The 25,926-nt window shown below is 41.1% G+C and overlaps 2 protein-coding genes across 2 annotated transcripts in view; both read left to right on the top strand.

Moving 5' to 3' along the window:
• LOC141567351 (butyrophilin-like protein 9) overlaps positions 1-25,926 on the top strand; it is a 365,947-nt gene that overhangs the window by 43,301 nt on the left and 296,720 nt on the right. The window lies entirely within an intron of this gene.
• On the top strand, positions 9,132-25,579 carry LOC109439461 (butyrophilin-like protein 3). Its single transcript, XM_019719773.2, has 8 exons — positions 9,132-9,313; positions 12,055-12,402; positions 16,483-16,758; positions 22,748-22,861; positions 23,494-23,514; positions 24,032-24,058; positions 24,348-24,374; positions 24,993-25,579. The coding sequence occupies exons 1-8, from the start codon at positions 9,256-9,258 to the stop codon at positions 25,577-25,579; spliced, it is 1,458 nt and encodes a 485-aa protein (XP_019575332.2). The 5' UTR covers positions 9,132-9,255.

Below are 25,926 nucleotides of genomic sequence, written 5' to 3' on the forward strand. Positions count from 1 at the left end.
TTAGTAATATGCATTTAGAATTCTTCCATGTCTTTTCATGGCTTGATATTTGATTTCTCTTTAATTGGTGAATAGTATGCATTGCATGGATGTACCACAGTTTGATTATGCATTCACTCTTTGATGGACATTTCTTCCAAATTTCAGCAATTATGAATAAAGCTGCTATAAACATCTGTGTACAAGGCTTTTTGTGCAAATGGGTTCTCAGCTCATTCAGAAGAATACAAAGGAGCACACTTGCTGGATCATGTGGTCAGACTGTTCACTTTTGTAAGAACTGTCTTCTCAAGTGGCTGTACTATGTTGCATTCCCACCAGCAATTAATGAGAGTTCCTGTTGCTCCACATTCTCACCAACATTTGGAATTGTCCATGTTTTCGATTTTAGCCCAAGAGTACTATTTTTACTCTTCTTTATTCTAACTTATAGCTTTTATTATGATTTTGTTTTCACCCATGAGTTACTTTAAATTACAGTGTTGACAATATCTAACTGTATACAGTCCCCATATTTTTAAATTGCTTTATACCTTAATTGCATTATAGTTATAGAATATGTTTTTATGCTGGTATCTCAGGTAACTTGTTTTCTGATCTAGTGAGTGATCACTCTGTCAGTTTTCACATACTAGGCAAGATGGCATCTCTCTCACTGTGGGTGACCTGGCTGAGTGTGTCTAATAAATGATGAGTGGATGGGTTTTACCCGAGGGGCTAAACCTGCCCTGGACCCTTCCCAATACTTTGGGTACTTGGAAAACAAGTTCTTTCTTATTCTAGCAAATTCTTCTCCATATAGTCTCATAATGAGAGTCTTGGCCCTGAACTCAAGATAAAAGAGGGAACACAGTACACGTATTACCTCAGGCTGTGCCAGGAAACGTTCAGTTTACCTGCTCTTGGGTAATCCTTGTGGAATGGCACCTATTTGTCTGTGCAACCTGCTACCCTCTGATGGGACAACCTCATTTTTTTTTAAATTTAATTTAATTTAATTTTATTAAATTTATTGGGGTGACAATTGTTAGTAAAATTACATAGATTTCAGGTGTACAATTCTGTATTACATCATCTATAAATCCCATTGTGTGTTCATCACCCACAGTCAGTTCTCCTTCCATCACCATATATTTGATTCCCCTTACCTTCATCTCCCACCCCCCACCCCCCACCCCCCACCCCCCTTACCCTCTGGTAACCACTATAAACCAAAAACAAGAAAAGAATAAGACAAACAAATGAGAAACAGAAACTCATAGACACAGACCTCATTTTTTTTTAATTAAAGTTTATTGGGATGACAATGGTTAGTAAAGTTACATAGACTTCAAGTGTACAATTCCGTATTACATCATCTATAAATCCCATTGTGTGTTCAACACCAGAGTCAGTTCTACTTCCATCACTATATATTTGATCCCCTTTACCCTCATATCCCACCCCCCACCCCCCTTACCCTCTGGTAACCACTAAACTATTATCTGTGTCTATGAGTTTCTGTTTCTCATTTGTTTGTCTTGTTCTTTTGTTGTTTATGATTCATATACCACGTATCAGTGAAATCACATGGTTCTCTGCTTTTTCTGTCTGACTTATTTAGCTTAGCATTATACTCTCAAGATCCATTCCTGTTGTCACAAACGGTCCTATTTCATCTTTTCTTACTGCCGAATAGTATTCCATTGTGTATATATACCACAACTTCTTTATCCATTCATCTATCGAAGGACATTTTGGTTGTTTCCATGTCTTGGCCACCATAAATAAAGCTGCAATAAACATTGGAGCACACGTGTCTTTATGGATAAATGTTTTCAGATTTTTTGGGTAGATACCTAGGAGTGGGATTGCTGGGTCATACGGTAATTCTATTTTTAATTTTTTGAGGAACGTCCACACTGCCTTCCATAGTGGCTGCACCAGTCTGCATTCCCACCAACAGTGTATGAGGGTTCCTTTTTCTCCACAGCCTCTCCAACACTTGTTACTATTTGTCTTGTTGATGATAGCCATTCTGACTGGGGTGAGGTGATATCTCATTGTGGTTTTGATTTGCATTTCTCTGATAATTAGTGATGTTGAGCATTTTTTCATATGTCTATTTGCCATGTACATGTCCTCTTTGGAGAAATGTCTCTTCAGGTCCTCTGCCCATTTTTCAATTGGGTTGTTTGTTTTTTGTTGTTGAGTTGCATGAGTTCCTTGTATATTTTGGATATTAGCCCCTTATCGGAGGCACTGTTTGCAAAAATCTTCTCCCATTCAGTTGGTTGCCTCTTTATTTTGTCAATGGTTTCTTTTGCTGTGCAGAAGCTTTTAAGTTTCATATAGTCCCATTTGTTTATTTTAGCTTTTACTTCCATTGCCTTTGGAGTCAAATTCATAAAATGCTCTTTGAACCCAAGGTCCATAAGTTTAGTACCTATGTTTTCTTCTATGCAGTTTATTGTGTCAGGTCTTATGCTTAAGTCTTTGATCCATTTTGAATTAACTTTGGTACATGGTGACAAATAGCAGTCCAGTTTCATTCTTTTGCACGTGGCTATCTAATTCTTTCAGCACCATTTATTGAAGAGACTGTCTTTTTTCCATTGTATGTTTTTTGCTTCTTCGTCAAAAATTATCTGTCCATATTTATGTGGTTTTATTTCTGGGTTCTCAATTCTATTCCATTGGTCTATGTGTCTGTTTTTCTGCCAATACCATGCTGTTTTGATTATCGTAGCCCTGTTGTACAATCTAAAGTCAGCGAGTGTGATACCTCCAGTATTGTTCTTTTTTCTTAAGATTGCTTTGCCTATTCAGGGTCTTTTGTGGTTCCAAACAAATCTGATGATTTTTTGTTCTAATTCTTTAAAGAATGTCATTGGGATTTTGATGGGGATTGCATTAAATCTGTATATTGCTTTGGGTAATATGGCCATTTTAACTATGTTGATTCTTCCAATCCATGAGCATGGAATGTCTTTCCATTTCTTTGTGTCTTCTTCAATTTCTTTCAAGAATATCTTATAGTTTTCAGCATATAGGTCTTTCACATCCTTGGTTAAGTTTATTCCTAGGTATTTTATTCTTTTGCTGCAATTGCAAAAGGAATTGTTTTTTGTATTTCTTTTCTGAGATTTCATTGTTAGTATATAGGAATGCAATGGACTTTTGTACGTTGATTTTGTAGCCGCAACTTTACTGTATTCGTTGATTGTTTCTAATAGCTTTTTGGTGGAGTCTTTAGGGTTTTCTATATATAGCATCATGTCATCTGCAAAGAGTGATAATTTAACTTCTTCATTCCCAATTTGATGCCTTTTATTTCTTTCTCTTGCCTGATTGCTCTGGCAAGGACTTCCAACACTATGTTGAAAAGCAGAGGTGATAGGGGACAGCCCTGTCGTGTTCCTGAATGTAGAGCAAAGGGCTTCAGTTTTTCACCATTAATTATGAGATTAGCTGAGGGTTTGTCATATATGGCCTTTATTATGTTAAGGTATTTTCCTTCTATACCTATTTTATTAAGTGTTTTAATCATAAATGGATGTTGTATCTTGTCAAATGCTTTTTCTGCATCAATTGATATAATCATATGATTTTTGTCCTTTATTTTGTTTATGTGATGTATCACATTGATGGATTTATGATGTTGAACCATCCTTGTGCCCTGGGATGAACCCCACTTGGTCGTGATGAATAATCTTTTAATGCATTGTTGTATTCGATTTGCTAGAATTTTGTTTAGGATTTTTGCATCTGTATTCATCAGAGATATTGGTCTGTAGTTTTCTTCTTTTCTGTTGTCCTTACCAGGTTTTGGTATCAGGGTAATGTTGGCCTCATAAAATGAGTTAGGGAGTACTGTCTCTTCTTCAATTTTTTGGAAGAGTTTGAGCAGGATTGGTATTAGATCCTCTTTGAAGGTTTGGTAGAATTCACTAGATGAAGAAGCCATCTGGTCCCGGACTTTTGCTCTTGGGAAGGTTTTGGATGACTGATTCAATTTCGTACTGGTGATCCGTCTGTTTAGATTTTCCAGTTCTTCATGGTTCAGCCTTGGAAGGCTATATGTTTCTAAGAACTTGTCCATTTCTTCTAGGTTACTGAATTTGGTGGCATATAGTCCTTCATAGTATTCTTGGATGATCCTTTGTATTTCTGTGGTGTCCGTGATAACTTCCCTTTTTTTCATTTCTGATTTTGTTTATTAGTGTCTTCTCTCTTTTTATCTTAGTGATTCTAGCCAAGGGTTTGTCGATTTTGTTAATCTTTCCAAAGAACCAGCTCTTTGTCACAATAATTTTTTATTGTCTTTTTGTTCTCTATTTCATTTAGTTCTGCTCTGATTTTTGGTATTTCCTTTCTTCTACTGTCCTCGGGTTTCATTTGTTCTTCTTTCTCTAGGTCTTTAAGGTGTAACATGAGGTTATTTATTTGGGATTTTTCTTGTTTCTTGAGATAGGCCTGTAATGATATAAATTTTCCCCTTAAAACTGCTTTTGCTGCATCCCAAAAATTTTGGTAGGATATATTTTCATTGTCGTTTGTTTTTATGTATCTTTTGATCTCTCCTCTAATTCCTTCTTTGACCCCGTCGTTCTTTAAAAGTGTGTTGTTTAATCTCCATGTATTTGTGTTTTTTCCTGCTTTCTTTTTGCAGTTGATATCCAATTTCAAAGCCTTGTGATCAGAGAATATGCATGGTATGATTTCATTCTTCTTAAATTTGCTGAGGTTAGTTTTATGTCCCAATATGTGGTCTATCCTGAGAATGTGCCATGTACAATAGAAAAGAATGTATAGTCTGATGTTTTAGGATGAAGTGCTCTATAAATGTCAATTATGTCTATTTCATCTAATGTGTCATTTCGGGCTGCTATTTTGTTATTTATTTTCTGTTTGGATGATCTATTCATAGCTGTCAAAGATGTATTCAGGTCCCCAAGTATAATTGTGTTTTGGTGAATTTCTCCCTTTAGTTCTGTTAGTAGTTGCTTGGTATATTTCGGTGCTCCCTGATTGGGGGCATAAATATTGACTATTGTTATGTCTTCTTGGTGTATAGTCCCCTTTACCATAATGAAATGTCCATCTTTGTCTCTTGTTATCTTTTTCACCCTGAAGTCTGTTCCATCTGATATCAATATGGCTACACATGATTTTCTCTGGATACCATTTGCTTGGAGTGTCAATTTCCACCCTTTCACTTTGGGTTTATGCTTGTCCTTCTAGCTGCGATGTGTCTCTCGGAGACAGCATATGGTTGGGTTTAGTTTTTTGATCCAATCTGCTACTCTGTACCTTTTTATTGGTGAGTTCAGTCCATTTATACTTAAGGTGATTGTTGATATGTGAGGATTTTCTGTCATTCTGTCTTTAGTTTTCTGGTAAGGCTGTGTCTCCATTGTTTCTTTGTTTTTTTTTTGTTGTCGTCTGTTATTTCAGTGTGGTGGTATTCTATGACGTTTTCCTCTGTTTCTTCTTTTATTATGGTATATATTTCAGTTCTAAATTTTTTTTGAGTGGTTACCCTTAAGTTTATGTAAAAGAAAGTTTGATATTTAGAGTATTCCATTTTCTTCAGCACGCTTACTTTCTCCTTTCCCATATTCGCTTCAGGCCTTTACTCTCCCCCTTTTTATGTTTTGGTTGCCACAAATTGTCCCTGTTGATGGTGGTCGAATAGCCTCCTTTCGTATTTCTTGTAGTGCAGGTTGTGTACTAGAAAATTCCTCAGCTTCTGTATGTCTGGAAAGGTCTTTATTCCTCTTTCATATCTAAAGGATATCTTTGCTGGATATATTATTCTTGGCTTATAATTTCTCTCTTTCAATAGTTTGAATATTTCATTCCACTCCCTCCTGGCTTGTAGAGTTTCTGCTGAGAAAGCTGATGATAATCTAATGGGCTTTCCTTTGTAGGTTACCGTCTTCTTTTCCCTGGCTGCCTTGAGCATTCTTTCTTTGTCGTTGATTTTTGATAGCTTCAATACAATGTGCCTTGGGTAAGGTCTGTTGGGATTGAGGGAATTAGATGTTTTATTTGCTTCTTGGATTTGAGGATCCAGTTCTTTCCACAAGTTTGGAAATTTCTCATCGACTATATGTTTGAATATACTCTCAGTTCCCTTCTCTCTTTCTTCTCCTTCTGGTATGCCCATTATTCTTATATTGCTTTTTCTGATGGAGTCAGAAAGTTGTTGTAGAATTCTCTCATTTCTTTTAAGTCTCAAGTCTCTTTTTTCTTCCATCCTTGTCATTTCCAGGTTTCTGTCTTCGATGTCACTGATTCTTTCCTCCATCTGGTCAACTCTACTTCCTAAGCTGGCTATTTCATTCTTCATTTCTGCTTTTGAGTTCTTAATCTCCAGAAATTCTATTTGGTTCTTTTTTAAAATTTCAAACTCTTTGGAAAAATGCGCATGTTGTTCTTTGATTGTGTTATGAGTTCATTAAACTGCCTTTCTGTATTTTCTTGCATCTCGTTGAGTTTTTTCAGAACTACAATCTGAATTCTCTGTCATTTAAGTCACATATTTCCATATCTTTAACTTCATTTTCTGGAGACTTTTCACTTTCTTTCTGAGCCGTCTTGTTGCCTTAGTTATTTATGGAAATTAATGGTTTATTATTTCTCTTCCTAGACATCTACAAGAGTGGGTTCTGCAACAGATTGATAGGAAGAGGTCTTTGTTTTGTTTTCCCTTACGTGTTGGTAGAATGTTTTATTTTCTCTCTGACTGCAGCCCTTTTTTCTCTCTCATACTGTAGTGTTATGTTTTCTCTGCACTATTGCAACTTCTCACACAATGGGGCTACTCCCTGGAAAGCGGGCTTCTCCTCTGTTAACAGTTTGCCTGGGTCATAGGGCGCCTTGACCCTGTGGGGATGCGGAGAGCTTTTGAAGTTCCAAAGCTCTTCCAGCTCCAGATTCAGAGCCTGTGTGTTTCAGCAGTTCTGTTTACTTCTGCAGGGATCCGCCCAGATAGGTGGGGCCAGGGGCGGGGTGAGTTGTGAGAGGTGGCCCAGAGCAATGGCGGTGACCACCGCCACAGCCAGACCTGCTTCCACAGTTCCCTCCCCTTTGCCAGAACTAGTTGGGCTGCGAATTTGTGTCTGCGGTCCACAGTTCTCAGAACAGCAAATATTCTGTTCTTTTGATCTAACACTGCTACTGTTTCCGTTTCTAGCACTGGTAGGTGGGGGCGGGGCGAGCTCTGAGAGGGTAGTGAGGGGGCGGCTAGTCTCAGTGCCTAAGACCTCCGTTCTCTGCTCGGCAGTGAGGGCTTAAACTACCGTTTTCAGCCTTCTTCCCTCAGTTTTTTCTCCGAGTTCTCTGCCATGAGCGTTGGGTTCAGCCATGTTATATGCTGCCCCCTCAGCCCTGTGGGCCATAAGCGGAGCCCTAGCAGTCCGAGTTCTTCCCTCTCCCGCAGCTGCCCCCCGTGTGGCTCCGTCTCCACACTTCTCCCTTCTGTCCTCCCCTGCTTGCGCGAATCTCCCACCTGTAGGTGATTTCGGTAGTGGGCCGCTTCGTCTTGCCTGTCTGCTGTGCAGGGCGTCCTTTGTGGAGTTATTGTTGTTTGATTAGTTGTAAATTCCAGGGGAACTTTACAGAGGCTCAACTCACGCTGCCATTTTGATGAGGTCTCTAAAAAATAGCTTTATTTTTAAAGCAGTTTTAGGTTTACAACAAAATTGAGTGTAGAGTACAGTTTCAATACATCCCTTTCAATCCACATCACATATAAACATGTGAGTATGCAACTCCTCCATCATCAACATCCCCAACAGGGTGGTACATTTATTACAACTGATGAACCTGCCTTGACACATCATTATCAACCCAAGGCCATAATTTACATTTACATTACAGTTCACTCTTGGTGTTGTACACTCACTTACCAAATTCAGTTAAAGTTCCTTTATATATTTTTGTGACTTGATAGGTCATTTCCTTTAATACTGAATAATATTCCTTTCCATGAATGTACTTTAGTTTGTTTGTCCATTCATCTCTTCAAGGACATCTTGACTACTTCCAAGTTTTGGCAGTCATGAATAAAGGTGGTATAAGCATCAATGTACAGGTTTTCGTGTAGAATGCAATGCTGTATGATATAGAAAGAGTATGATTAGTTTTGTAAGAAAGTGCTAAACTGTCTTCCAAAATGGCTGTACCAGGAAAGTTTCTGTTACTCCACAGATTTGCCAACATTTGTTGCTTTACAGGCTTTGAATTTTAGCCTAAATGTTGTATTTTCACTCACATTTTATTCTAAATATTTCCTAACTTTTATTGTGATGTCTTTTTGGATCTATGTGTTATTTAACATTGTGTTAGTAACAATTTCTAAACATATAGGGTTTCCTAAGATTTAAAATTGCTTCTTTATATTAACTTTATTATGGTTAAAAAATTGTTTGTTTGTATTTTATTCCATGGTGTCTGTGGAAACTTACATTCTGGTCAGTAAGTGATCACTTTGTGAATTACCACGTGCTTGAAAAGGTTGCATAATCTCTAACTGTGGGTACCCAGGCTTAGTGTACAAATGAATGACTGAGTGAGTGGTTCTTCACCTTTTCTCCCAGCCTGACATATTCTGGTCATTTCCCAATATCTTGCATCCTTGGAGGTTAAGGTTCTGCCTTGTTCAAGCAAGCTCTTCCAATCTTGCTCCATGATCTGAGTCCTAGTCTTGGACTCAAGAAAGGGGATGACAGGCAGGATTACCTCAGGCTGTGCCAGGAAATGTTCATCTCACTTATTCTTGGTTAATCCTAGTGGAATGGCACCAATTTGCCTGAACAACCTCTTACCATCTGCTGGGACAACCTCTTTTTTAGGACTGGATTCCCACCGCCCATACAGTTCTACCTGCCAGATTGGACCTAAGATATCCCGGGTCTGTCATTCCTGTGCCACCCATGCAGGGCAGAGTGTTGACCCAGGACAAACCCCTCCCAGTGGGCCCCACCCCCTTCTTTATCATTGCTTCCTTGGTCTGAGATGGATGTTTATGGCCGGCCAATAAATGCAGTGATTCAAAGTGCAGAGTCCCCTCTCCCTTAACACACAGGGCCATGTCTATATCAGGTGACTCTAAGAAGAACGGTGCAGCTTGTCATCAGCTCAAGCTCTGCCTTTTCATGGCTCCTCACCTCAGAAGCTGGGATGATCCCTCTTCTCTCTAATTAGTCCATCCTCCTGTCCCTGCTGTTATCTGTTTCTATAGCATGAGATCGGCCTGCAGACACATCCATGGCCCTTGGGACCCTCGTGCTCACTTTGCTTCTCAGTCTCCTGGGGCTGGGCTCAGGTAAGCCTCCAGGTGGGACTCTCTCTGCCTCTCTTCTTGTTGGTTAACACTTTGAGTTCTTTAGCTACATGATCCCAGAACAAGGTGGGCATCTTTCTTGTTTGCATTTCCCCGACTTTTGTCCCAGGCTGACACATGTCAATGCCAGGGGCTGTGGGAAGCATGGGGCAACGGGAAGGTCTCGGGCACTGTGCCAACTGTGACAACAGCCCAGAACTCATGGCAAAGAGTGTTGAAGCAGGACCTGGGAGTGGGGAGGGGACACACCAAGGATGTGAAGGAGAATAAATTAAATGTTTATCCCAGGTGGGCTGTGGAGTTTAGGCAGGGGTCTCTAGGAGAGCACCAGGTTCTGACATGGGTGCTGGGGTAGAAGGAGACACTGATTAGGACGTTTGGGGAAAGATAATGGTCCAGCTATGGACATGCTGAGTGGGAAACACCTGTGGTATGTGACCTGAGGGTGGGGGAAGGTATCTTGAGCTTCAAGTGAGGACTGAGTTGTAACCTGGCATAGTCTGAGAAGAAGTCCAGTTTTGTTTTTCTTCTAGTTATGATTGATACAAAGGCTGGTGTGTAGGATGTTGAGTAACTGAATAAAGTACAGAGAGGAAGCTAGAGGCAGGAGTAGACCCGTCTCTGCACAGCCGGTGTCATTCCATACAAGGTCCAGTCAGCATAGGTTCATTCTGCCACTCATCTGCTATGTGTGTTGTGTAGATCATGGAAAAAAAGGGAGAAATAAGGACAATTAAGTCACGCTCCATGTTTTTACAGCAAAACCCACATGTCTTGTTCACAGGACAGTCTCTCACTGAAGTTCATTCTCAACCAATTTCTGATGAGTTTCTTTGACTGCTCTGCTTCCTGGAGAGGCAGCAGGTGTAATGTAAATGACCTTAGAGGCAGAAAGACTTTATTTTAAACCCTCATTTCCTCTGCTTATGAACTTTTCAGCTCACAACTCTACCAGATGTCTGTGTGCTCCTTGTGACAAGAGAGACATCACACCCTGATCAGGCTGGTTTGGGGATCACATGAGTTCCTATACATAGAGCAGATCCCAGCACTCCATTAGCTCAGAGCCTGTGTTCAACTACAGACAGTTTTTCCTCACTGGCCCCTGGGGGAAGGAAGACTAAAGGGTAGAAGGAGCTGCTGTAGGCAAGGAAAATGACAGCAGCGTAAGTGCTAACCAGATGAACAGAGACTCTCTAGGAAAAAGTTCCATCAGCTTGAGAGCCCCCCATAGCCCTGAAGGCACAACAGCAGCAGCCCAGCTGACCTAAGCTGAGCCCCCACAGCAAACCAGGATCAAGGGTCTATGTGCAGGTAGGCTGGTGAGGAGGTGATTCTGGGAACAACGGTAAGAGAATGGAGAAAGTGAAGGCAGAAGGGAGGAAAACCAGAAGAGGGTGTGCCAATGAGCAAGTTATTAACATGGAAAGACCTTCTGAGGGGTCACAAGATGGCAGCCCAGAAACATCCCAACGTCCACTGTGTCCTACCCCCAACTGGGGATGTGTACCCCCACTACTGTTCAATTCTCAGCACTCTGGCTGCCCTGCACCAGACTGAGCAGGTTCCAAAGGGCAGAGAAAGCCCTCAGCAGGGAGCAGAGGCCAGGCTCCTAGGTGGGGCTGTCAGAGGGCAGGGACATGCCCAGCCCACTGCAGGAGGACTCAGGGTGGGGTAAGGGACAGCACTCAGCATCTGCTAGGCCAGGTCATTGGCTGAACAGAGATCCTGCTGCAAAGGCACATTTTGTATCATAAGACTCTCCTTCAAAACGGATGGATAAAATACATTTCAGAAAGATGTATAAGACATATTTAAAGTAGGAAATAATGGGTGCTAAAATAAAAATATTCACTATTTGAAAGTAAGTGATCACTTTGGGAATTTCCTTGTAAGGGAAATTTACACTGTGACCTCTCCCCTTTTCTCTGATGAGTATATAGACTCCTGCACATATCTATACACATATCAGAAGTGCATACATGTGAATTAATCGAGAGATATTCAGAATCAGAGAGGTGTGCTAATAAAGCACACGCCATGGAAGGATAGCCACAATGAATTCACTAGAGAGCAAATCTCTAAAGTGAAAACTGCAAAATCTCCTTGTCATAGTGTTGTATATGCCTCTTAGAATTTGACAGAACAACCCGATAAATAAAACAAGGAAGCACAAATAAGGATTCAACCTATGTACAAAGACATTCCTTTCTTATACCCATGAAATGTTTACAAGGCATAACCATGTGCTTGAAGGAAACAAATTGACCCAAACTAGAGATTTTATTGTTAATACTCCCTCGTGGAAAATGAGTCATCTTTAGTTTTCAGCAAAGAGGATGAAAAGGGGCTGTTATGAGTGTGTGGTGAAGTAGACTGGCAGAGACAAGAGAATGTGGGTATAGATTCTCCTCCAGTCATAGGGTCTGCATTTGGAAAGTGCTCTCATACCCCTCATTAACTTACTTAGTCTCCCTGAGATATTGTGTTCTCGTGTCGGAAATGGGAATATCAATAACATACACCTGTCGGGAAGTCTGTGAAGACAGAATGACGTAAGGGATGTGGAAGTGCTCTGTCAAGTGTAGGGGATGTACAGATGCAGGTCGCTGGGTTTGGAAAGGAGGTAACGATGGACGTCGCACCCCTGGGCACACGCCAGCCATGAGCTGGACACACTGACAGGGTCTTTGTTCAGTTATCTCTTGTGCTTTCTTCCACAGGCCAGTGGCAGGTGATGGGACCAGACAAGCCCGTCCAGGTCGTGGTCGGGGAGGACGCAGTGTTCTCGTGCTTCCTCTCTCCTAAGACAAGTGCAGAGGCCATGGAAGTGCAATTCTTCAGAGATCAGTTCCATGCTGTGGTGCATCTCTACAGAGAAGGGAAAGACCAGCATGATATGCAGATACCAGCCTATCGAGGGAGAACTGAGCTGCTGAAGGACTCCATAGCAGAGGGGTATGTCTCCCTGAGGCTGAAGAAGGTCACTCTGACAGACACTGGTCTCTATGGATGCTGGTTCATCTCCCAGAATAATGACCAGAAGGCCATCTGGGAAATGCAGGTGTCAGGTGAGTTGTTTATTTCTCAGAACTCATAGCTGTGTTTTATGGTAGTACCATCTGGGAGTTCATGAACATATTGCTGAATGAGGAGTCTTAAAAAATGTGTTCATGTCATTCAGTTAGAAGATAGCATCCTAAACTATCAGTTCTTTCTGTTTGTACATAATAGTTCTCTGTCGTTTTTTTCCTGCGTGTGGAGGTTTATGTAACCACCACCACATGAGGATATAGAGCTATCCCCATCACCACTAAGACTTCCTTCTGCTACCCCTTTGTATTCTCAGCCACTGTGCTCATCCACCAACTTCCAACCTCCTGGCAATCACAAATTGGTTCTCCATCTCTATAATTCTGCATTTTCAAGAATGTTATAGGGATGACTTAAGCCTCATGGCAGAGTGAGAATACCCTTTTTTTCTCCCCTTAAAGTCAAAACAAGTCAGATAACTATAATTCAACAAAAGATCCCCTGCTCAACACACAAACACATCTGAGAGATCCACACGTCAAAACCTGTGAAGGTGGGCATATTGAAATAAGCGGGAGATGTAGGAAGGAAGAAAGACAAAGATGGGGGTGCCAGATGCAGTCATGTGCTCACTGTGGCGTGAACCGATGAAGTAGTGGTGGAGATACCAGGCTGTAGCCCTCGTACAGCAACCCAGAGGGTAGGAGGGGGAGAAGAAACATTTTGGCCTGAGTAGGCTGTGCCCATTGTGGCTAAACCTGGCAACATGGGCAAAGACATGGCAAAGAGGTGTGGCAGCCATGGACTATCTGCGGCCATTATTATCAAGAAGACAAAGCTGTACACTCAAAAACCCACCTCCCCTCGCTTACTCCATGACCCCCACCACTCGTGGTGGAACCTGATAGAGGAAGTGGAGATGCCATGGATAGCACAGAATGCCTGGCTGCCTCTGTTACAAAGAGGCAGCACCAGGAACTCACAGGCCTGGAATCCATCACCCAACACATGCCACCACGGGGTTGATACCCTGAGACTGAGGCAACCAGAACACAGAGGGAACTCCCTCAGGGAATATGGGCAATTTCCAAAACATAGGGGACTGCTGCTCTGAGATCCCAAAGCCAGAAATACAGGTAAGAGAAAACAAAAACTTGTGCTATACCAGCATCTGCTGGAAAACAAATGAAACACCTCTCCTGCTCAGCCTGCTGAATTGTTAAGAACAAAACAGTATTTAGAAAGAATCGTGCTCACTACCTCAAATGCCCAGGCAGAGACACAATCCATCAAGTACAATGAATAATTAAGGCAACAAGGTAATCAAGACAACAAGATAACTCAGAAAGAAAATGAAGTTTCCAGAAAACAGAGACATGGAACACTGTGATTTAAATGATAGAGAATTCTAGATTGAAATTATGAAAAAACTCAACAAGGTACAAGAAAATTCAGGCACTTCTATGAACTCAGAAATAAAATCAATAAGCAAAAGGAGTACTTTACCAAAGAGATTGAAACTATAAAAAAGAACCAAATAGAAATTCTGGAGCTGAAGAACTTAATCAATGAGATGAAGAATGCATTACAGCAGAATAGATGGAAGAGTGAACTAGTGAGCTGGAAGATAGAAATCTAGAAATGACTAGGGGAAGAAGAGAGACAAAACTGAGCATTTTTTAAAAATGAAAGAACTCTAAGAGAACTCCACTGAAAAGGGCAACATAAGAATTATAGGTACAGTAGAAGGAGAAGACAGGGAGAAGGGAATAGAGAGCCCATTCAAACAAATAATCAGTGAGAATGTCCCAGACATATGGAAAGAGCTGGATCCTCAAAATCAACAAACTAATATAATATGTAATTATCTAACTCCAAAAAGGCCTTCTCCAAGGCACATTATATTAAAACTGTTAAAAATTAATGACAAAGAAAGAATTCTCAAGGCAGCCATAGAAAAGAAGATGGTACCCTATGAAGGAAAACCCATGAGATTATCATTGGATTGTTCAGCAGAAACCTTACAAGCTAGGAGAGAGTAGAATCAAATATTCAAAATTTTGAAAGAGAGAAATCACCAGCCAAGGATAATATATCCAGGAAAGTTACCTTTTAGATATGGAGGAGAAGTAAAGGCTTTCCCAGACAAACAAAAGCTAAGTGAATTTACCACCACAGGACCTTCATTACCAAAAATGTTGAAAGGAGCTATTTTCTCTGAAACAGAGACAAAAGTATAGAAAACTTTGAGTAACATGACAAACAGATGAACAAAAGAAATAAATTGGAACTGTATTTCAGAATAGGGTGTTAAACAATTATAACATAAAGGTTAAAGGGGAAAGGGCATTTTAAAAAGACTGCAACCTCTACAATAAACACCCAACATAAAAAGGGATAATTTGTGACAACAAAAACATAAAGGGAAGGAAGAAAAGGACGGACCTTGCACAAGTGAATGAAGATAAGATGCAACCAGAAGAAAAAGGAGTATTGTATGTATGAAACACTTATTTTTATATAAACCAAATTGTAGTCACAAAACAAAAATCTAGAGCTGAGACACATAACATAAATAGAGAGGAAATGGAGAAAAGAATCATAGAAAACCCACACACTAAAATAGCAAACAGGAAAAAAGAAATAATGGAGCTATAGAGCAACCAGAAAACAACAGTTAAAATGGTTGTAGTAAGTCCTCATATATCAATAATCACTCTAAATGTAAATAGACTGAACTCACCAATCAAAAGGCACAGAGTAGTGGGATTGATTAAAAAAACAAGACCCAACTATATGTTGCCTTCAGGAGACCCATCTCAGTTACAAAGAGAAAAATAGTCTCAAAGTGAAGGGGGCGAGAACCATAAAATGGCCGGCTGTTCTGTCCTAAGAACCTAGTCAGTTCATCTACCTTTTTCCACCTTTCTGAGTTCTCCTATGCTTCCCTCTTGTGATATTTCCAGGGTTTGTAATTCTACATAGAGGGAGGAGCAGAGAGAGATTAGTCTATACTATCTTGTTGATACCCCCTTCTTAGTGCTTACACCATAGTTTCTTCTTTTATTCACTCAGCAAACATTTATTTGGCTCCATTTATTGGGTCCAGACCCTGGGGAATTAAAGAAAATAGCACATGGAGGGTAAGTTCTGTTTGGGTGGGGGAGATGGCAATAAGAAATCCTTAAACAGAGGTTACCCCTGTATGGGGCACTCTCCATAGTCTCTCAAGTTTCAAGTCTGGAGGTCAGGCAAAACCCCCCTCATCCTCTTGTTAGTCCTGTGAAATCTATCTCCCTGCACCTGTCTCTTCCCTTCTCCAGACCTTCTCATCTCTTACCTGAGTGACTTCAGTGATCATCTATCTGGCTGTTTTCATTCTGAGTGTTCCCACTGACCCTCCTCCCCCTCCTGGGGTTTCTCTAAGATGCATGTCTGCTCATGACTCTTACCTGCTGGAAGCCAGTCAACAGCTCTTCAGTGACAATGGTCCAGTCTTTAGGTCAGTGCACTCATCCATGTCCTGCCACTGCCCCCCCAGCACCATGCCCAGACTTCACACCTTTCCCCTCTTGCACATCACAGTCCTGACATGGCAAATGCTCAGAGGTTCTTGAGCATAATATGGCCTGTCCACTCCTCATGCTGTGGTATATACAGGCCCTCTGCATATCATGCTTCTCTCTTTTTCTCTTTGTTCACATTAAAACCTTCTATTCATCTGACACAACCGAGTGCAAATGTCACCTCCAGGAAACCATGACTTCCGATGACAATCTTGACCATGTTTCCTCTCTACACATTTCACAATGAAGTACATTTGTTTATAATTGTCTCCTTTTTCAGTCAGTAAGCTCTTCATTAGAATGGGATCTGTCTTATTTCCTTCATCATATTTAGTGTTTAGGAATATCCATGTACATAGTAGCTTTCAAATGAATGTTGACTGAGCAAAGACCATGGAAGGGCTTACAGTGCTATTATAAGTCTACGTGCATGTAAGAGAGAAATGGCCATGGGGGTAGTGTTACGTATATGGACTTGATGAATGTGGCTCAGAATAGCTGTGGCTTTGGAATATGATATTTGCTTTCATCCCTTTCCTGTTTTCTCCCCAGCGTTGGGCTCAGCTCCACTGGTTTCTATCATGGGATATACTGATGGAGGCATCCAGTTACTCTGCAAGTCGTCAGGCTGGTTTCCCCAGCCGACAGTGAAGTGGAAAGGCCCACAAGGACATGATTTGCTCTCAGACTCAAAGGTGACTGCAGACAGACGTGGCCTGTTTGATGTGGAGACTTCCCTTATAGTCCAAGGAAATGCTGGGAGCATATCATGTTCTATCCAGTACACTGACCAGAGCCGAGAGGTGGAATCCAGCATATTGATAAGAGGTGAGTGAGGAGGAGGAGGAAGAGGGGAGGGGTTCATATTTGTATAGATCAGAGGGAGAAAACCAGGCTCTATCATAGGGTTGTTGTGTAATATTGTCCAGTTTTAGTGATTAGTTTTGAAAGCCAAAGATCTGTGGGTATAAAGATAATATCATAAAATTTGATTATGTGGAAACAATTGTTTACAATTGCAATGGAATAGAATCAAATATTTTCTTCATTACATGGTCATCTTCATGATGCAACCGTCTCAAATCTACACACACAAAGTTTAAGAAAGCTAACTTGAAGTTCAATATGTCATCCAAAAGGCTGCGTGAGGTGAGCCTCTGGAAATCTCCCCTGGAATTTACAACAAATTGAAAAACTATAACTCCACAAAATACGCCCTGCACAGCAGACAGGCAAACGAAGAGTCTGACTACTGAATTCACCTAAAGGTGGGCAAATTGCCCAAGAAGAGGAGGAGGGAAGGGAGAAGTGTGGAGACGGAGCCAGCGGGAGCAGGATGCAGACCTATCTCAGTGCTCCGAGCTCACTGCATCCCAGAACTACCGCAGCTGTGGGAGAGGGAAGAACTCAAACTGCTAGGGCTCTGTTTACGGCCCACAGGGCTGAGGGGACAGCATACAACATGGCTGAACCCAACGCTCATGGCAGAGACCTCGGAGCAAAAACTGAGGGAAGAAGGTTAAAAACAGTGATTTAAGCCCTCACTGCTGCAGAGAACGGAAGCCTTAGGCACAGAGACTAGCCTCCCTCTCCCTACCCTCTCAGAGTTCGCCCTGCCCCCACCTGCCCAGTGCTAGAAGCAGAACAGGAGCAGTGTCAGATCAAAAGAACAGAATATTTGCAGTTCTGAGAACTGTGGTCTGCAGAGACAGATTCGCAGCCCAACTAGATCTGGAAAAGGTGAGGGAGGTTTGGAAGCAGTACCTGCTGTGGTGGTGGTTGCGCCATTGTTATGGGGCAGCTCTCACAACTCACCCTGCCCCTGTCGCCACTTATCTGGGCAGATCTCTGGAGGAGTAAACAGAACTGCTGCAACACATGGGCTCTGAATCTGGTGCAGAGAGCTTTGGAACTTCAAAAGCTCTCAGCATCCTCACAGGGACACAGTGCCCTATAACCCAGGTGAACTCTTAACAGAGGAGAAGCCCACCTTCCAGGGAATACCCCCATTGTGCGAGAAGCTGGAATAGTGCAGAGAAAACATAGCACTACCATGTGAGAGAGAGAAAAAAGGCTGCAGTCAGAGAGAAAATAAAACATTCTACCAACACGTACTGGAAAACAAAAGAAAGACCTCTTTCTATCAACCTGTTGCAGAACCCACTCCTGTAGATGTCTAGGAAGAGAAATAATAAATCATTAATTGCCATGAATAACAAAGGCAACAAGACAGCTCAGAAAGAAAGTGAAAAGTTTCCAGAAAAAGAACTTAAAGATATGGAAATATGTGACTTAAATGACAGAGAAATCAAGATTGCAGTTTTGAAAAAACTCAATGAGCTGCAAGAAAAGACAGAAAGGCAGTTTATTGAACTCAGAAACACAATCAAAGAACAACATGAACATTTTACCAAAGAGATGGAAAATTTGAAAAAGAACCAAACAGAATTTCTGGAGATTAAGAACTCAATAGAAGACATGAAGAATGAAATAGCCAGCTGAGGTAGTAGAGTTGACCAGATGGAGGAAAGAATCAGTGACATCGAAGATAGAAACCTGGAAATCACACAGATGGAAGAAGAAAGAGACTTGAGACTGAAAAGAAATGAAAGAACTCTACAAGAACTTTCTGACTCCATCAGAAAGAGCAATATAAGAATAATGGGCAAAGCAGAAGGAGAAGAAAGAGAGAAGGGACCAGAGAATATATTCAAACAAATAGTCGATGAGAACTTCCAAATATTCAAACTTCTGAAAGAGAGAAATTATGAGCCAAGAATAATATGCCCAGCAAAGATATCCTTTAGATATAAAGGAGTATTAATGACTTTTCAAGACATACAGAAGCTGAGGGAATTTTCTAATACACGACCTGTACTACAAGAAATTCTAAAGGAGGCTATTCGACCACCATCAACAGGAACAATTTGTGGCAACCAAAACATAAAAAGGGGGAGAGTAAGGCCTGAACTGGAATATGGGAATGGAGAAAGTAGGCATGCTGAAGAAAATGAAATACTCTAAATATTATACTTTCTTTTACATAAACTTAAGTGTAACCACTCAAAAAAAAAAAAAAAAAAATCCAGAACTGAAATATATACTGTAATAAAAGAAGAAACAAAGGGAAAAATCATAGAATACCACCACAGAGAAATAATAGACAACAACTGAAAGGCAAAGAAACAAGGGAGACACAGTCTTACCAGAAAACTAAAGATAGAATGATAGGAAATCCTCACATATCAATAAATGTAAATGGACTAAACTTACCAATAAAAAGGCACAGAATAACAGATTAGATAAAAAAACTAAACCCAACCATATGCTGTCTCCAAAAGACACATCTCAGCTACAAGGACAAGCATAGACTCAAAGTGAAAGGGTGGAAATTGGCACCCCAAGCAAATGGTATCCAGAGAAAATCAGGTGTAGCTATACTGATATCAGGTGAAACAGACTTCAGGGTGAAAAAGGTAACGAGACAAAAATGGACATTTCATAATGGTAAAGGGGACTATACAACAAGATGATGTAACAGTCATCAATATTTATGCCCCCAATCAGGGAGCACCGAAATATACCAAGCAACTACTAGCAGAACTAAAGGGAGAAATTAACCAAACACAATTATACTAGGGGACCTCAATACATTATTGACAGCTATGGATAGATCATCCAAACAGAAAATAAATATTGAAATAGAAACCCTAAATGACACATTAGATGAAATGGACATAATTGACATTTGTAGAGCACCTCATCCTAAAACATCAGACTACATTTTTTCTAGTGTACATGGAACATTCTCAAGGTTAGACCATATATTGTGACATAAAATTAACCTCAGCAAATTTAAGAAGTTTCAAATTATACCAAGCATATTCTCTGATCACAAGGCTTTAAAATTGGATATCAACTTCAAAAAGAAAGCAGGAAAAAACACAAATACATGGAGAGTAAAGAACATACTTTTAAAGAATGACCCGGTCAGAGAAGAAATTAGAGGAGAGATCAAAAGATACATAGAAACAAATGACAATGAAAATACATCCTACCAAAATTTTTGGGATGCAGCAAAAGCAGTTTTAAGAGGGAAATTTATATCATTACAGGCCTATCTCAAGAAACAAGAAAAATCCCAAATAAATAACCTCATGTTACACTTTAAAGAACTAGAAAAAGAAGAACAAATGAAACCAAAGGTCAGCAGAAGAAAGGAAATAATAAAAATCAGAGCAGAACTAAATGAAATAGAGAACAAAAAGACAATAGAAAAAATTAATGTGACAAAGAGCTGGTTCTTTGAAAAGATTAACAAAATTGACATACCCTTGGTTAGACTCACTAAGATAAAAAGAGAGAAGACACTAATAAACACAATCAGAAATGAAAAGGGGAAATTTTTACAGATGCCCCAGAAATAGAAAGGATCATCCAAGAATACTCTGAAGGACTATATGCCACCATATTCAATAACCTAGAAAAAATGGACAAGTTCTTAGAAACATGTAGCCTTCCAAGGCTGAACCATGAAGAACTGGAAAATCTAAACAGACCCATTACCAGTAACGAAATTGAATCAGTCATCCGAAACCTTCCCAAAAGCAAAAGTCCGGGACCAGATGGCTTCACTAGTGAATTTTACCAAACCTTCAAAGAGGATCTAATCCTGCTTCAAAGAGGATACCAATCCTGCTCAAACTCGTCCAAAAAATTGAAGAAGAGACAGTACTCCCTAACTCATTTTATGACGCCAACATTACCCTGATACCAAAACCTGGCAAGGACAACACACAAAAAGAGAACCAAAATGTCCTTCGGTAGATGAATGGATAAAGAAGTTGTGGTATATATACATGATGGAATACTATTCAGCGGTTAGAAAAGATGAAATAGGACCATTTGTGACAACATGGATGAATCTTGAGATTATAATACTAAGCAAAATAAGTCAGACAGAAAAAGCAGAGAACCATATGATTTCACTGATATGTGGTATATAACCAAAAACAACAAAAGAACAAGACAAATGAGAAACAAAAGCTCATAGACACAGACAACAGTTTAGTGGTTACCAGAGGGTAAGGGAGGAACAGGGTGGTAGATGACGGTAAAGGGGATCAAATATACGGTGATGGAAGGAGAACTGACTCTGGGTGAACACACAATGGGATTTATAGATGATGTAATACAGAATTGTACACCTGAAATCTATGTAACTTTACTAACAATGGTCACCCCAGTAAACTTTAATTAAAAAAAAAGAAAGAAAGCTAATTGAGGAAAAAGTAAAAAATGTTTACTTATATTTTAGAAAACATTAAATCATTATACAATGAAACCAATTACAATAAAAATGTAAATATTTGTGAAAAGTTTAAAAATAATAGTATAATTTTTTTTTTAATTTATTGGGGTGACAAATGTTAGTAAAATTACATATATTTCAGGTGTACAATTCTGTATTACATCATCTATAAAATCCGTTGTGTGTTCACCACCCAGAGTCAGTTCTCCTTCCATCACCATATATTTGATCCCCCTTACCCTCATCTCCCACCCCCCTTACCCTCTGGTAACCACTAAACTATAATAGCATAATTTATGTAAACTCAAATATGTAAAATAACTTCACATCAAAGGATTTAATTTACCAGTAAAAAGACAAAGAATATCAAACTGGATTTTTGAAACTTGACTGTTGCTACATTAGAAGAAAAAATATAACAAATTCATTGAAAATAAAAGTCTAACAAAGCATACCAGACAATATTACCATAAGGAGAATCACAACAAATATATTAGGTTCAAGGAAGGAAAGAATAAAGGTTTTAAGGGAAAGAAAACCTTATTAGAAATGGTATGAAAGGAAGAAACCAAATGGCCATTGTTCACTGGGTATGTGTGATATACAATAGAAATTTAAAAGAATATCAAGCTAAATTTTTTCAACTCATAAATGAATTCATCATGTTCATATGAGACTAATGAAATTAATTACATTTTTGTGTAAACCAGCCAAGAGAAAAATAAACATGCCATCTATAAGAACGACCAAAAAATATGTTAACTAGGAGTGGGTCCAATAATTGCAAAATCTTATTGAAGATCATATAAAATTTTATTTAAAAATACTGAAGAAAACTAGAATAAGAAGATGTAATATTTCTTAGATAAAATGATGCAGTATTTTAAAGAACAGTTCTCCCCAAATTAATCTATAGAATCAATATAATTTTATTGAAAATCTCCACAGAGTTTTCATAGAAATTTCATAGTTCTTATAGAAATAGATGAGTTGGTTCCAAATTATATAATTGAGCCATTGGCTAAGAATTGCCAAAACACAGCAAAGTAAGACAAAACTGAGAACCTTAGTCTAATATATGCCAAGACATATCTCAGAGTTGTGATGAAGAAGCCAGTTTAAATTATGGGCACAGAGATAGACAAGTGGACAATGGCACAGGGCAGAGAGCCAGGAAACAACCGAAGCTTGAATAGAAACTTGATGTAGACTGAGCTGACATTACGCGCAACAGTGTGTGAAGGAAACTCCATTCAACAAACAATGCTGTCACTGTTGTTATTCATTTAGAAGGAAATGAAATCTCCACCTCATTTTATACTTAAAAAATAAAATCCATACAGATTTTATATGGAGGACTTATCCAGAATGCAAAGTTTGAAACCTCTAGAAGAAATTAAAGAAACATATCCATTTTATCTTGGGATATAAGAGGATTCTTTAAATGAGAATCAAACTGCATTCAACTTTCAGCAATAATTAAGGAATCTATGAATTGCTTTTCAGAGACTTTTTTCCAGTTCTCACCCTATCGCTTGGCTTCCATTTCACTGGGAGTACTCTGCTGTGTCCTGGGTGTTGCAGTCGTAGGACTGATGATTTCTTATTCAATATCCAAAGGTAAGTGAGAAAGTGAAGGGTGGGCTTGTGGCGTATTCAGTTTCTAATGAGGCCAGGATTAGGGATGCTCCCATACACCTCCTGGGTCTGTCCTGAGAGCTCCGGGCTCCAGGATCCGATCACATGGCCCACAGGGACCCCAACCCTCACCCTCTCCATGCTGCACTAAAATGGATCCCTTGGGCAACGCCAGCCTCCATCAAGCTTTGCCACTTCAATGAGTGCCAAGAATTAGGAGAAGCATGATTTTCAGCACCTGTACATCAAATAAATTTCTAAGAACAGCACCAAAACTCCAGTAAAAATTTTTCAATTTTCTCTTTTTGGGCTGTGACACAACCCCTTTGACATCCCATGTGCTAATCTCTCCTCCCCTCCCAGCCTCCTTCTCCCTGATAACCTCCATCTCCACCTGCACAGGATCCCACATGTCAGCCCCTCCCTTCTGCATGAATGTTCCTGATCTCTTCTTTCACCCCAGATAGAGACACTCACTACAGGGCACAAAATGAGAGTTCTAGAAGAGCCTCCATCACTCACCAGCAGTTCAGCTCCCTGAGCAATGAGCCAGGGCTGTGTTTGTACCATGCATACTACTGTGTCCACCACTGGATATTCTGTTTCTGTTTCAGGGAAAATCTGGGCAGAATTGGGTAAGTGTCTGGTTGTATTCTGAGCCTTTCCCACAGTTCTCCTGGGTCCCTCCTGTTCCCCAGTTTGAGCCACCTGGCATCTGTCTTGGCTCCAGACTGGATAGAAAGCATGGGCATGCCAATGAGGGAAATTGGTTCAATGCCCTCCCCCATCCATTGATTAATAAATTAATCCTCAGATATCTGAGTATTTTAAAGAGTGTTGGAAATGCCTATAAATTGTCTGTACATTTTGCCTGTTGGTACATTCTATGGGGAGAGGAACTATAGATTTCAAGGGCACTCTGAGGGTTTGGACCCACAATGGAGAAGAGCACGTGGGGCATCTCCCTCAACCTTCTGCCTGGCTTGGTACTTTGAAACAAGCCTTACAGGCTTCTATCAGCCCAGAATATTCTGCATTTTGTGTCATGGAAAAACCAGGAAACTGGGTAAGAATGTTGTAGATCTTTCCTCTCAAACTTTCCCCGGGCCCTTGTTCAGTGATTGCAGCTTTTTCTGTGTTTTTGCTTTTCAGACTGGAGAAGGAAGCATGGAGTGGCAGGTGAGAGAAGCTATTCCCTCTATCCCCATTATCTCTCCTTACAAGTCCCTAGTTTTTGAATCTTGAGACCCAGAGGCCATGGGTCTCTGCAGAGACAGTCTTATGATGGGGATCCTGAAACTGTCTGTAGATGCTGGGGGAGGTGCATTTGTAGAGAACCCCATGGCCTTCAGCAGATCTCTGGTGGACCCATGAGACCCACAAAGGTTAACCGCCCTGGTCTCCTGTCTCCCTGCCTCCTGCTCTCCATGTGAGCACTGACCCTCCTTCTCTGTCTGCTTGTTTTCAGCACTGAGAGAGGCCCGCAAACACTCAGGTACCATTGCCTGAGGGGGTAACGATGGGACAGAGACTTGGGTGGGCATGGGAGAGGGAACCGACCAGAGACAGATAACGGGGAACAGGAACAATGAGACACAATGGACTGCAGATTATAAATCGGTGAGGCCTGGTCCACCCCAGAGGGCAGGTGCCCCAGACTCATTTCTTGGCACAAGACTAGGAGGGGAGAGGACAGGGGGCAGGGTCAGCCAGGTTAGGGGTCAGAGGCTAAGGTCCAGGGAATTGAGGACACTAGTGACTGGCCAAGGGGATGGACTGAAGGGAAAGGAGGTGAAGTTGGACAGGACTCAGAATGGAAGGGAACTGGTTAGAGGGGATGATTGAGGTCTCACAAAGTCAGACAGTGGACTTACATGGAGGCACAGAGATACGGCTGGGGTGATATACAGGAGCTAGGACCTCACAGTTGAGCATCTCCAGCATTAGTGAGGCTCTGGGGCCCCACTGGAGTTTAGGGAGGGGATGGAGCCTCTGGCCCTGGGACCTACCAAGATCCCACCCCCATCCAGTCTGCACTGGGAGGGGGTGACCTCTGCATCCAGCCCAAGTCCCTCCTCAGTGACTCATGCGCTCTCTCCCTGTGACACCCCAGTGGAGGTGACTCTGGACCCAGACACGGCTCACCCCCAGCTCTACATTTCTGATCTGAAAACTGTGTGCTATAGAAACATTTGTCAGGAGGTGACCTACTTGGACAAGAGATTTACAAGGACGTGTGTGGTGGCTTCTCAGGGATTCCAGGCAGGAAAACATTATTGGGAGGTGGATGTGGGACACAATGTAATGTGGTGTGTGGGAGTGTGCCGGGACAATGTGAACAGGAAGGAGGCATATGTGACTCTGTCTCCCAACAATGGATACTGGGTGCTCAGATTGAAAAGACAATATCAGTATTTCACACTTAACCCCCATAGAATTAACCTCTCTCCAAGAATACCACCTACACGAGTGGGGGTCTTTCTAGACTACGAGGGTGGGACCATCTCCTTCTTCAGTGTAAGTGACCACACCTTCATTTATACCGTGATACATCAGTTTGAAGGGTTATTGAGGCCCTACATCCAGCATCATGTGAGTGATGAGAAAAACGTGACTCCCGTAGCGATCTGCCCGGTGTCCCAGGGACCAGAAGAAGAAACACCTTCTGACACAGACAACTTGGACCCTCCCCACAGGTGACCACACCCTTCCTGCCCAGAGGGAATCACACCTCACACTCTCCCTCAGGACATGGAGCTTCCTCTCAGGCCCTAGAGCCCTGCAGCAGACTTCCAGATGAGGTGGCTGGCCCATTCTTGTGGGGCCAGGGGTCATGGCTGCCCTGAGGCATGGAGGGAAGAAGGCTGACTGACGATGCATTTGCTTTGCACCAACTCTGTGCAGTCAAAGGGCTTTTGACAAGTGACAAGCTCTTGGGCTCCTCATCTGTGAAACAGGGAGAAGAATTCCCACCTCAGGGTCAAGTGAAGACCAGAGACAGTGAATGTGAATCATGCTGTCTCTTGTAGGTGTCCTGGCATCAGTGG

The sequence above is a fragment of the Rhinolophus sinicus genome, linkage group LG10 (assembly GCF_036562045.2).
Source record: "Rhinolophus sinicus isolate RSC01 linkage group LG10, ASM3656204v1, whole genome shotgun sequence".
Taxonomy (NCBI): Eukaryota; Metazoa; Chordata; class Mammalia; order Chiroptera; family Rhinolophidae; genus Rhinolophus; species Rhinolophus sinicus.